The 14,106-nt window shown below is 40.1% G+C and overlaps 2 protein-coding genes across 5 annotated transcripts in view; both read left to right on the top strand.

Annotated features, from left to right (window-relative positions):
* The first annotated feature begins 5,110 nt into the window (after nucleotides 1-5,110).
* Nucleotides 5,111-7,378, top strand: LOC123375777 (CARD- and ANK-domain containing inflammasome adapter protein-like). Its single transcript, XM_045027025.1, has one exon. The coding sequence runs from the start codon at nucleotides 5,111-5,113 to the stop codon at nucleotides 7,376-7,378; it is 2,268 nt and encodes a 755-aa protein (XP_044882960.1).
* Nucleotides 7,379-8,573: 1,195 nt separating this feature from the next.
* Nucleotides 8,574-14,106, top strand: part of MYSM1 (Myb like, SWIRM and MPN domains 1) — a 29,076-nt gene continuing 23,543 nt past the window's right edge. For 3 of the 4 annotated variants that reach the window (XM_045026086.1, XM_045026084.1, XM_045026083.1), the window contains exons 1-3: nucleotides 9,438-9,531; nucleotides 12,937-13,012; nucleotides 13,251-13,321. In XM_045026086.1, the coding sequence (XP_044882021.1) occupies nucleotides 9,452-9,531; nucleotides 12,937-13,012; nucleotides 13,251-13,321 (227 nt within the window). In that variant the 5' untranslated portion in view covers nucleotides 9,438-9,451. Of the gene's footprint in view, nucleotides 8,669-9,437; nucleotides 9,532-12,936; nucleotides 13,013-13,250; nucleotides 13,322-14,106 lie in introns of those variants that run through there. The other variant, XM_045026085.1, reaches the window with a different exon arrangement.

Below are 14,106 nucleotides of genomic sequence, written 5' to 3'. Positions count from 1 at the left end.
CTAAATTAAGACATGACACAGAAAAGGGTGACCAATAGTAGAAAATGGGATTGGGTGAAGAAAGAAAAGAATTACAGCAATAACCATGCCAGTACAGACCTTCCAGTGACTTCAGTGGGATTTGGGTCTGACCCCTGGTACTGTGTATGCTTGTGATGCCACTACAGAACTTAGAATACCAGTTGATGTGGCACTGTAGTAATGGACACTGCTTATTCAAATACCAACTGGTGGTGCAGCTTTCTCAGTAATAGGCCCCCACCTCTGGAATTCTTTCTTTGTGGAGATATGACTAAGCACAACACCGGACACTGGAAAACATCCCTCTTTGTCCTGACTTTTCCAACTGATTAAATTCTGATTTCCTACCTGAGTCATAAATCTGATTTCCCACCAGTTGGTCTCTCTTAGTGAGTAGTGAATAAGTCTTCTTCAGATACTACAGTGATGGAGCCAAATAAATTCTAATCCTAATTAACACTTCTAACACTGAGGCTGTGCATTGTCTATATCTAGACTTACACCATCCTCAACTAGCCAAGCCTTGGTTAAACCCCTAGTTATTCAAAACAGTGTTATAGCCCCGATTCATGTCTATGAATTAATCCTCTTGATTATCTAACTGTATTCCATGTCCCTTGTGATGTTGAGATAATGGTGTCGGTGCTGTATCTATTATACACTGGTTATTCTGCAAAAGATATGTTTTTAATAAACAGTTGGCATTTGTTTTGCTTAACTGAAATTAAAACACACATTGGGAAACATTAATAACAATTTCACTCACTGTTGATATTTTTATGTTTGGTGTTTCCATCAGTTTTATCAGGAAAATGCCCTAGAGAATGTAAGACGTTTTTGGAAGTCATTTGGTTACATTACATTTGGTTTTAACAGAAGACAGAAACCACAGCTGGAGGTTCTGGGCCTTGGATGATTAATTGTAGAGCACCCTGCCAGGTTCTGCCCACTAAACATGATCAATAGAGAGACAGTGTCCTCTGCTGGTCACTTCCAAGTGAAACAGTATTTGCCACAATGTTGATTTAACACATTGCAAGGTGTAGATTTATTTGCTTTCATTAAAAACATTAAGAATAACATTAAATGTTTTATAATGACATGGTATATTCTGCCTAGACAATGGGCCCTAGTGTTCTCTGAAGAAATAAAACATCTGTGAAAAGTCAGAAAACAGTAATACTTCAAAGCACAACTTCTAAGCACTGTATAAATATTAAATAACTACTTATAACCATGCTTGTAAGGTAGATAAATATTTTTCTCTTATAACAGAAGAGGTAAATAAGGCACAGAGATTAAGTAATTTACCCAAATTGTTACAAGTTAATAGCAGAGCTGAGACTAGAATTCAGTTGCTCCAGGACCAGCTATACTTGGTTAAACAGACAAGATGGTTTAACGTGGTGATCAGAAGCTCTAAACAGGGAAATTAATTTAGCTCAGGCTACAACTAAAGACCTTTGCCGTTCATGGAGTCTCCTCCCCTTTTTAGGGCCTGCTCATTAAGTTCTACAAGGTTGACCCCCACCGACTGCCCACAGAGACAACAACAGAGTGCCTACATTCAGATGTTACAGATATTTCATAGCCATGTCTCCACTAGGAACATTTTGCAAAAATTTCACACTGTAGCTAATGCCAGTGGTGTTAGATCCACTGAGAGCTACTCGTAGCACATGTGGGCTGCTCACATTTTAAGCATTATGTTATCTAACTCTCAGCCTATATTTAATTGAAATGTTGCTTAACATACTGCCAGCAGCCCATCTTCACTAGGGCTCATAGGACTCCTATCGCTAATGAAACTGAATTGGTATTAGCAACCGTAGGAAATTTCTGCTACATTTTCCTAATGTAAATAAGCTATGCTGTTAAAGCCCCTGATGCCACACACAAAGGTCCTGACATAATATATAGCAATGAGGAGTGGTAAGGGACAAAATCAGTCATTTACTTTAAAAAAGAAAAGTTATGTGAATGAGGAATTATCCTCACAGGCATGGAACTACAGAAGCCTGTATAGTTAAAGCTTACCTTGAAAGGACTTCTTAAAAAATTGGGCTTATGTCTTTTATTTTATATTTATTTATATAAGGAAGGTCAGAAAAGTTCTCTCCCTCTCCTACCAGTTTCTTTCTTAGCTATATCAGGAATATCAAGCCTGGTTTTCCTGAAGAGCCTCACGGATGTCTTTAAGCACGTGGTCTCATGTTTAATTGAAAGGACAAGGATACTGAATTTTTAACACAGATCTCCATTCTCCAAATATCAATAAGTAAATAGATATAGCTACATAAGTTAAAATTCTTTTTTATTAATATCCATTTATATAGTCTAGGAATCCCTGTCCCTCTCCGTTTCTCAATATCTCAGTTTTTATGGTCTTTTGTGATGTCGTCATTTCACTGAGGCTTTCAGGACAAACAAAGACTTAATTTCCAGTAGAAAAAGCAAGCAGGAAAAAAATGATGAGGGGAAATATTTCAAGTCCTTTTCGTACATCACTAAGAAAACAACAACAAAAAAGGGTACAAGTGAACTTTTAAAGGGATTAACCTTCCTGATATCTGATGAGTAGAAAACAATATATCCAGTCTCAGCCAGAGACAACTGTGAAGACAACTTTTAAAAAAAATGCAACCCTAAAATGTAATCCATAAAATAATATGGGCATTTCCAGTTATTTTCTTAGCAAACCTGTGGTTCTTGTCCTGATGGTGAATGCTAATATGATGGTAGCTAGTATGGCGATAGATTCACATGCATGATACAGAAGTAATTGAAAGGTATTCGGTAATATGTAACAGATTATGATTTGCATCCAGTAAATTGTTGCATACTATTTTTTTCCAAATTACATTTAATAGCCTTTCTCCCAACCGAAGCAGGGCATAAATTGTTCAAATGTTCCACCCAGAGGCCAGCTAGGTGTAGTTCACTATAGATTCACTTAATATTCACAGTTGGAGGTTTAATTACTGTGCTTAGAGCAGATTTGAAGAGTATCATGACATTGATCAAACTGCTAAAGATTTTTGTAATTTCTCTCTTCGGATTTTTTTTCACAGGTTCCTTCCAAGTAATTTTGTAGAGTATTTTATAACGATAATACTTGGCATTTGCACCACATTTTCCCCATCTCTGACTCTCACAGGGCTTTACAAATGTGTGTAAGTATTATTAGCCTATTTTACAGATGAGATAACTAAGGCACAGAGGTCCCAGTTCAGCAAGGTGGAAATCAGTGGGACTATTCACATGCTTAAAAAGTGGCACCTTGCTAAATCGGGGCCAGAGGTTAAGTTATTTGCAGATTACAAAGGGAGTCATTGGTTGATTTAGGAACAGAATTCAGGTCGCCGGAATCCTAGGCCTGTGATTAATTCACTAAACCATAGCTATTCCTATTATGTGATAATACAATGCTTAAATACTGTAAATGGTACAGGTTTTACTATCTGTGGTGTATCTGCATTTTTTGTAATTCAGGGGAATTATTGAGTTCTGAAACTGGCTGCTATATCTGCTGAAACTTTTACCTTTTAATGAATATTTCTTCCATAAACCATTTTCCTACTAAAATAACCTTTACAAACTTAATTATGAAAATTAAAAGTCATAGAGTTAAAAATTAGTAACAGATCATGGTCACTTTCTGAATACATACTCAGAAAACATTTCTTTTACAGGCAGCATAATCCAGTGGATAGGGCACTGGACTGAAAGACAGGAGACATGGAGTGAAATCCTGCTGTCACTGAAGTCAATAACAAAACTCCTATTGGCTTTAACAGAGTCAGGATTTCATTCTCAGATTCTGTTTCCAACTCTGCTTTTGACATGGTGTGTGACTTTGGGCATGTCATGTCATCTCTCAGCCTGTTTCCCAATCTTTAAAATTGGGATCATGATACCCACCTTCCTCTGTAAAGTACTTTGAAATCTATGGATAAAAAGTATTAAATAAGAGCTAAAATCAATGAGACTACTCCTTAAATTAAGCACCTTAAGTGTTTTCAGGTTTGGGGCCTTATTTACTTTTATTCTAGACATAACACAATGAATCACACCTAGATCCACCACTGTTTGTCGAACACATTGCTAGAAAATTATCTGTTGAGTACTGCAGGGTCATAAATTTAGACTTCAAAGAAGGTAGAGCTAAAAGGTCTATATCAGGATGGGAGGCAGAAGGTAATCTCCCTCCCTGAAAAATCTGACACACCAATTTAGTGTCCTTTCAGGATGCCAAGGTGCAGAAGTCTAAGGAACTGATGAAGTCAGCACTACATATGGACCTAAATTTACTGATGAATAAAGTTCTAAGAAATAATTTGGGAAGACTTGAAGTTTAGTCATGAGTTAAACATTAGGTTATATTAAATGTGCATCATTATGTGATAAATTTAAAATATGTTAAATGTTTTATGATCTTGAAATTATTAAACAAATTTGGAACGGCTCTATTTTTTTTTAATCGCTCACTTTTTTGTTTAGTGTTTTGTTATTATTTGAATTCTTGTATGTTCTGGGGTTTTGCCATACATAGCTATCAGTGTGTACAATTTTATCTAACGTAATTATAGCAACAGTAACTACGCTGTTGATTTTGTTTGGTCACATTTGACAAATTGGTCACATTGCCGCCTACAAGAAGCAAACAAAAAAGTTTATACCTCAAGAGGAACCTGGTAAACGAAGATCTGCAGCTTAACTACCAACTTCAGAAAAGCAGTTTTTCCTCTTTAATTTTATTAGCCATCTTTTGTAAAATAGCCATATTGGGCAGAATACATTTATTATTTTGATTTGTGTTTTGTTTTGTTATGTTACTCAACTCTACTTGTTGCTAAGGAACAGCAAAGAGGATCAGAGAACTTCTAACAAAGATGGTAAACTAAAGGTGAGGAGTTTTGGATTTCTTTCCCAGTATTCTTCAATGATTTCTAATTGAACTACAGTTGTTGGTACAGCAGTTCTTTATGAAAGACTTTGTGAAATTATGTGATCCTGCTCTGCTGTTCCACTGTCAAGCTCAATTTCAAATGATAATTTAATCCATTTTTGAGAAGTTACTCATATCATCATGTATTTAAACAGCTTGTTTACAAATCCATATGCCATAGAAGTCCTAAAGACAAAAAAGGAAGAACTGGTAGAAGGCATAAACAACCCAGACCATCTTCTTAATTGGTTGATAGACAATGGTATTTTTACACCAGAGAAAAAAATGGTTATGTCCTACTACAGAACACGAATAGCAAAGAACTCCCGGGTTTTGGATATCCTGGTTTCTCAAGGTGAGCGAGCTTGCAGGCTGTTTTTTTATCCATGTCTAAAACAAGTGGAGCCAAATCTATATAATAGAGTAAAAAAATATGTCAGTGATGTGAATGAAAGTATTGGAGATGCTAGGAGACAACTGGTAGGGTATCTACTTGAAAAGGACAAGGAATGGATTGAAATGACCAGTGAACAAAACCAAGAGAAGAAAGATATTCCTAGACATATTTTATCAAAGCAAGAAAGGGCAACTAAAGAGAAAGTTAAACAAACACAAAATTTACCTGCAGCAAAACCTAAGAAAGATGATTCTAATGCTGTTAGTACCTTTGATGCAGCTGCTAAAGGTGATCTTTCTGATCTAGCGAAAGTATTGAAGGAGAATGATATTAATGCAGTAAACGCCTCAAATGAAACACTTCTGCATATTGCAGCTGCTAATGGACATGTTGCAATAATTGAATATTTAATTAACAAATTTGCTAAACTAGATGTAAAGGATAAAAAAGGAAGAACACCAATGCACAGGGCCGCTGAAAAAGGCCAGGATGATGCAGTGAAAGTGCTTCTCCAAGCTGGTGCCTACATATACAGTTTGGATAAAGAAGCCAAAACCCCACTTCATTTGGCTGCTCAGAACCACCATGCTCACATACTGAAGAGGATTCTGAAAGAAGAAGCAAGATGCTACAAGAACCAGCAAAACTTCTTACACATGGCAGCTCTCAAAGATGAGAGCAACCTGGCACAAATGCTTTTAAAGAATGGTGCCCCAGTTGATGCAAAGGATGAGAAGGGACAGACTGCTTTGGGTTACGCCATTTCCCAGGGATTTGAGAAAACTGTAAAGGTGTTGCTAGAAGCTGGAGCCAGCATCGACTCTAACATCATTGATGTAGCCTTCAATAATAACAAACAATCCATATTCAGAATACTGCTGGAATATTCTAAAGGATTGTCCCCTGACATGATGGCGTCAGCTCTTTTTAAAGCTGTCCAGAAGAACCTGCATGGCACTGTAGGAGCTTTAGTTGACAGAGGCACAGATATCAACACCCACAATGAAATGCAGTACACACCTTTACTCATGGCATGTGAAATGGGTAAAACAGAGACTGCAGAAGTTCTCATCGCAAAGGGAGCTAGTTTGGAGGAGAGGATGCCCAACTCAAACACGGTTTTACACTTGGCAGTTCAAGCCGGGGCAGTCTCCATCACAAATCTGCTTCTCCGCAAAGGGATGAATGTTAACATCACAAGCCAGGGAGAGCAAACCCCGCTTCATGTTGCTGCATTTCATAATAAGGGATCAATAGTTGACATTTTAATCAATGCTGGGGCCAAAATTAATGCTGTCACTAAGGAATTAGTCACTCCCTTGCATGTCGCAAGCCAAAGAGGTAATGCTGATGTTGCTCAAAAGCTGCTGAATTACAAAGCCAACGTTAATGTAAAGGATAAGCAGTCAAAGACACCCTTACATCTTGCTGCTGAAAACGGAGATCATGCAATGGTGGAGCTGCTTCTTAGTTTTAATGCTGATCCCAATGCAATGGACAAGGAGAAAAAGACCCCACTTCACACTGCAGCTATGGGAGGCCATCTCAATACAGTTAAAGTTCTGTTAGCCCAGAAGGCCAGATTTGGAATTAAGGACATGGATGGCTGCACACCAATGCACTATGCGACCATCAAAGGCAATGCAGAGATAGTACAGATCCTTTTGACAGCAGGGAAGAATAAAAATATTGATGATAAAAATATCTGGAGAAAGACTCCACTGCATCTTGCAGCAGAACATGGACATGGTGACTTGATAAATTTGTTGTTGAGTAATGGGTCAGCCATTAATGCTTTAGACAACAACAAGGATACCCCATTGCATTGTGCTTGCAAGACTGGTCATTTTAACTCCGTAAACTCACTTGTCAGCTGGTCTCAGGGAGAGAAAGCAAATTTACAAGCCACTAATGGCCTCAAAAAGACTCCACTGCAAGTAGCAGAATTTAGCACAAGTGACAACCAAGCTCAGATTGTAACACTTCTGAAAAAGAAAATGTTAATAAGATGAATTTGTGATGAGGAATACATTAAAAATGTTTAAGTGCAAGATTATAATTTCACACAATCTGGATATATAGGATACTACATCTTTAGTTCAGACGTTAAAATCATATATACCTGGGCATGGTTGATTGATATAAGGATAACTAAGAATGAAGCTGGAGCTAATAAAAATAAGCTAATTTTCAGAGGTGGTAAATATAGATATACACATAAAGATATAAAACCCATTGTTGATCTACTATGTGTTGCCAACTCTCTTGCTTTTATTATGAATCTCATGATATTTGGTGTCTTTCTTAGAGATCCAACCTTGAGAGTCAAATGAGCATGAACGAATCTCATCTTTTATGTTAAAAAAATAAGTACATTTCTAGCCCTTGGTGTTGAAAATTAAAGCTTGAAAATGTGAACATTACAGGCTCAAAAATCAGAATGAAAATAAGAATCCTAGATTTATTATTTTTTAAAATCAAGACTTTTAAGATGATCTATCAAGATTTTCTGGGGCCTGACTCAAGATTTTTGAATGGTTGCGGTTGGCCAGTAATGGTTGAGGTTAGTCAAAAAGTGCTAGATATTCAAATACAATATTAACTAGTATATTTAAGTTTAATTAAAGTATTACTGTTTGGTTAAAATCAGGTTTGTTACACAAATTTCCTTTCCTATGTTACAAACAGCAACTAAGATTATAAAAATACATTTTCATTTTACATGTCACTATCTATGCTGTTTATTTACTTTTTGCTTTTCTCAGCATGGACAATGAAAACACACTAGTCAGTTTCACCGTTGTTTGTAATGAGTTTTTTTCAAGCTCACATGTTCTAGCACAAAGCTAGACTGCATAAACTGCAGTGAAGTGTTAATTAATTTTAATATTTCCTGTAGATTTTTCTTTAAATTGAATATATTTTTATTGGTTCGGAATTGTGTAAAAGCTTTCTAATAGAACCACATCTGAAGTCATGTTTTACCTGATAATGATCCTTACCCTTGCTGTATTTTGCCATCCCCATCATTATCACTGTTGTTCTATTTAGCGCAAAGGGTAAAAGGTCTCTTATGGAACTGAAAAACAGATCTGGAAACCAAGGCCATCTGAAAAAAAAAAAACCAATTCATCCAGGGTTTGAAACTCAAATAACCAGAGGAAAGAGGCTTCATGCAGCCAGAGCTCCCTAAATTAAAACAAAAAGCTTCTCACAGCCTCACTTCCAATGAAAGTGAAAGGGCTCCTTGAGCCAGAGTTTTATTCCAAGACAACAGGAGCATTTCATAGTCTCAGCCCAGGGTAAGTGGAGTCTCTTTGATCATCCTAGAGCATAAGACTTCTTAGAGATCACTCCTCTTGGGATGTAGTAAATTCACTCTAGCCAAGCCCCTCTCTTCCCCCTTCCCTTGGGTATTTGCCCCTCTCTCTCCCCCCCTTCCCTTGGGTATTTGCCCCTCTCTCTGTCCCTCCCCTGGGTATTTACCCCTCTCTTCCCCCTTCCCTTGGGTATTTGCCCCCCTCCCCTGGGTATTTACCCCTCTCTCTCTCCCTCCCCTGGGTATTTGCCCCTCTCCCCTGGATATTTACCCCCCTCGCCCCTGGGTATTTACCCCCCTCTTCCCCCTTCCCTTGGGTATTTACCCCTCTCTCTCTCTCCCTCCCCTGGGTATTTGCCCCTCTCCCCTGGGTATTTACCCCTCTCTCCCCCCTCCCCTGGGTATTTGCCCCTCTCTCTCTCCCTCCGCTGGGTATTTACCCCTCTCTCCCCCCCTCCCTTGGGTATTTGCTCCTCTCTTCCCCTATCCTTAGGGAGTCGCTCCTCTTTCTCCCCGTGTTTGCTCCCCCGCCTCCGCCTCGCCTCGCCGTCAGGCGGCAGAGGCAGATACAGGCTAATTAAGCCAAGAGGGTAGAAAGAGACTCATGGAAGGGCAGCGTGAGCGTCGGGCGGAGGCTTCAAACGTTGTCCTGCGCATGCTCACAGTTACGCGCCTGCTCAGTTGTCTGGGGGCGGATCTGCGGGAGGGGGGGTGGTCCTGCGGCCCCGCCTCTCTCGCGCGATCGGACGGCGGCCGCGGCGGCATCATGGCGGCTGCGGAGGAGGCGGATGTGGACGTCGAAGGGGATGCGGCGGCAGCAGCCGCGGCCGGCGGGGCGCTGCGGGGGTGAGCGAGCGAGCGGGGGAGGGAGACTCCGCCCCCGGGAGAGCGCAGCTCTCCGCCCCCTGAGGCGCCGCTCAGCCGCGCGGGGCGGCTCCCCCCGCACTCTCCTGGGCCTGTGGGGCGCTCCGGGCTCGCTGCCCCTCCTCAGCCCCCTCGCAGCGGGGAGCCTGGCGCGGCTGCAGGCCCCGGGCATCCCGGCTGGAGGGGTGTCGGGGTGGGGGCGGCAGGGCCGGGGCATCTTCCATGGCACAGCCCGTGAGACGGGGGGCGCGGGAGGGGTCAGAGCGCCCCCCTCCCCCCCCACACACACCCCCCCTCCCGGCCCTGCGCTTCGGCCTGTTAGTGACCCCGGTGGAGAGCGCTTTGGGGCAGGAGAGACGCCATGGCCTGCCCCAGGCGAGTGACAGGCCAGAGTCAGGCCTCAGGCACCACGAGATTGGTGTGAAAGTCTCGATTTTGAAAAAGAACAATAAATTCTGGGCCAGTTTCGTTTACCGTCTGGTTTCTGAGTCTTCCTGGGGCCGCTCGGGTCATGTTTTTGAGCTTTGGGCGCAACCAAAAGGGTTAGAAACTGCCCTTCTGGTTTCAAATGGAAACAGATTCTGAAATAAGGACTTGAATCCAGAAGCTGGAGCTTTATGAAAAACAGGGCTGCCCAGAGAGGGGGGGCAAGTGGGGCGATTTGCCCCAGGCCTTGCAGGAGCCCCCATAAGAATATAGTATTGCAACTTTTTGTTATGGAAGGGGCCCCCAAAATTGCTTTGCCCCAGGCCCTGATGAAAAATATGGCAAGACGCAAGAGTTGGCAAAACTGAATATGATCTGCCCATTTGTAGCTCTACTTCACTTGTCTCACCTTTCCTGTTTTAGACTTCTTAATTTTTCTCTTGCTCAAATTAATAATCTGCTTCTGCATCTATACTGAACTCTCCAGAGCAACTTTGGGATGAAGAGTATGTTTACACTATGCAGACTACACCTGCGTAGCTATTGAGGTATAGTGCTGTGGAATAAAGACAGCCTTTGCCATCACAAGTTTTTCTGTCTGCATAGAACACCACCTCCCTGACCAAAGTTAGCTATGTCAATAGAAGCCCTCCTCTGTCAACATGACTGCATCTCCACTGGGGTTTTTGTTGGCATAGATACCTCAGTCAGAGGTGTTTTTTCACACCTCTGACTGACATACGTATGCCAATATAACTTTTCAGTGTAGACCAAGCCATAGTGTGTGTGACAGGTGCTTTATAAAATAAAACTGTTTTGCAGAAGAAGCCCATGTGGGATGTGTGTAACCTAGGGTGTTTATTGCATGCATTGCCCATCTTCATGGTTCTCAAATTTTCTGTTGCCTAAAATCATATTTTTGTATATTCCAAAAAGGGTGTCCTGGGTCAAATGTATTTTATGTAGGAAGATTACTTTTTTTTTTTAGTATGTACCAAGGGGGCCTATAATTAGAGCTTTCTCCACTCTAAGAAACTGATGTATTGTCTGCAGTGGGGTACCTGGAACTGGTGGGAGAAAAGAGTTTAGTCTTGTTTATCAGTTAAACTGTTTTCATCACTACCTCAGGGGGGCACATGGCTAATAACTGTTTTCAGGGAAGGGTGAGTTTCCTAGTAATTGGATGAAGTTGAACTAAGGAAATCTTATGTTGATGATCAGGGAATGTTTTCCAACAGCAAAATATCAGTTTGTATGGTAATTTCCCCAGGGCAATAGTAATTGCCTCACCTAGGCCGGGTCTAGATGACAAACTTATATCAGTATAACTGCCTCGCTCAGGGCGTGAAAAATCCACACCTCTGAGTGATGCAGTTGTACTGACCTAACCCCTGGTGTAGACAGCACTATGCTGACAGGAGAACTTCTCCCGTCAACATTGCTACCAACTCTTGAGGAGGTGGATTACACCGACAGCAGAACCATAATAGCATTCTCAAAAATATGCTACATCCGTGCAGCTACACTGCTGCTGCTTTTTATATGTAGACCTGCCCTGAGAATGACCAGATTAGACTGGACAAAGCAATGACCGATATAACAATCCTGCAGTGACAGGATGTTGGGGTAAATGAGCTAATAGTTTTTCTCCATTTCTTTTAATGGTTCTGTGAAGTTTGAAAAACTCTACTTGTTGTTACTTTTTCTGATCACAAAGGAAGTCAAGGCACTTTAGCATTTTGCTTTCCCTTTATTGAAAGGATTTGCATGTGCAGTTGGACCCCACAGGCTTCAGTCTCTCTCCCCTTTTGTAATCTCAGTGCAATTTTTTATGCTTAGCGGAAAGTGATGATACTTTATCCTCATCAATCTCAAGTGATGGCTTCTAAGTGAATCAAATGTTGATGTGTTTATTCTTCATACAGCAGCAGCATCTTAAACTCAGAATGCTTTCAGAATATTTGTCCCTTTCTGAAGAGGAATATAAAAGATTTTAAGAATACATAATATTTTCCAAAACAGTTCTCTTAGGAATTGTCCATTTTCCCCTCAATTACAGTAATATTTCTTACGTAATGCAGCTAAACAAAAAAAAGAAAAGCTTAGTACTCCAAAGTGTTCCTTCAGCTTCCACTAACTTACTTAGCATATACAGTATATGCAGTATACTAAAATGAGAGCTTCTATAACCATAGGACTTGTTTCTGGATTTCTTAAAGTATTAATGCCATGAGGTATCACATTGTACAGCTGTGCCCTAAATACTACTACATGTGAAGGTTATCAGTTTGATTAAAGACTGGTACTTGATTATCCTTAGGAATTAAATTTTTCTAAAATAGCACCTTTCCTCCAGGGATCTTGGACTATTACCAAGGGGTTGTTGTTTCTATTTTACACCTGGGGAAATTGAGGGACAGAGGTTAAATGAGGATCGAGCAAGAAGGCAGTGACAGCTGAAAATAAAACTGTCTTCTAACAACTACGAGCCTCTGGTGCCTCTGTTATGTATTTATGCTTCACAGCTATGCTCCCACTTTTTTTTCAGTCTCTTTTGGAAGACAATTTTTAACTTTTCAGTAAAACAGAAATTGATTTTGCTGATATTTTATGCATGATTCTACAGCGTGAAGGGAGAGATACTACTGTTAGTAAGAGCCCTAACAGTTTGAAAAATATTAAAGAAAAGGTCAGGTCCCTTTCTGTACGGGGGTCGTTTACACTTTGCTCAATGGAAATCTATGAAAAGCTAGCCCTACATAATATTTCTACAAACTATAAGTGACCTTTTAAAATTTTAGAATCTCTGTGTCATTCTTATGTTAACACTATAAAAGTCCAAATTTTTATGTCAATTCTGACACGGTTACCTATTTTCTTTTAAAGTGTTTGCATTATTGATGATATGAACTTTCAGATCTTTTATTTCCTTCTTTAAAATGATTGAAAGTTTTATTACAGAGACTATGAAAATATAGCTTCCGGCTTATTGCAAGATCACTACCTTGATTCATCTTGGAGAACAGATAACGGCCTTGTAAGTAATTTATAGGCAATAAAGACTTTTTGGTTTGTTTGTCTGTTTTAAATGAATGGTACATCTTTCACAGAGATTTTCAAAACGTTGTATTTCTTCCCCAGCCATTTGAGAATATAAATTAATGTTTTTATCTTTTCTAAAAAAAAATCAACCTGTGATTGGTTTTGCTTTAGAGGAAGTATTAGATATTTGTGTGTCAAATAAAATAATTGAAAAACTTATCTGTCATTTTCAGCCATGGACACTGGATAGCACCATTAGTGAAGAGAACAGAGCCGTCATTGAGAAAATGTTGTTGGAAGAAGAGTATCCTTTTATCAAATTGCTTATATGTCTGTTCCTTTCCTAGGGCAATATAAAATTCTCTGTTCTAGTAGGAAGCATATATATAGTGGATTCTTTTTAAAGAGATTAGTGTTTACTGAACTTGAAGCACTGTGCTCCAGTAGTTAGAGCATGGAAGTATGAGGTAATATGCCTGAATTCACTCAGGCTCAGCCACTCTGCAACCATCAGTTTCCTCAGGCTTTGGCGAGTCTCATAGGGCATGTCTACACTGCAATAAAACACCCGCAACACCGAGTTTCAGAGCCTGGGTTAATTGACTCAGGCTCATGGAGCTCAGGTTGCAGAGATAAAAATAGCAGTGTAGATGGGCCTCCTCGGGCTGGAGCCCAGGCTCTGAGACCCTCCCTCCTTATGGGAGCCCAGGTGGGAACCTTCTACACTGCTATTTTTAGCCCCTCAGCCCTAGCGCAACAAGCCTGAGTCAATTGATCTGGTTCTGAGAGTTGGTGCCATGGGGTTTCCTTTGCAGCGTAGATGTATCCTTAACCTTTTTATGCCTGTTTCCCATCTTTTAAAATGGGTTTAGTAGTAATACCACATATGGGTGTTGTGAGGATTATTAATGCATATAAAGCACATTTCATTTATCAGATGACAGAGTTTATATAACTGCAAAGTATTTTATTTCAAGGGAATTTTCATATACACATCCATAAAGTTCAGGTGCCCCAAACTTGATGATTCTCCTGATTTTTTTCACTTAACATTCACTCATATCTTTGGTGGTAGAAGAAATATCCATT

This window comes from Mauremys mutica, chromosome 8, assembly GCF_020497125.1.
Source record: "Mauremys mutica isolate MM-2020 ecotype Southern chromosome 8, ASM2049712v1, whole genome shotgun sequence".
Taxonomy (NCBI): Eukaryota; Metazoa; Chordata; order Testudines; family Geoemydidae; genus Mauremys; species Mauremys mutica.
The sequence above is the reverse complement of the archived record's forward strand: the minus strand, read 5'-3'. Positions and strand labels throughout refer to the sequence as shown.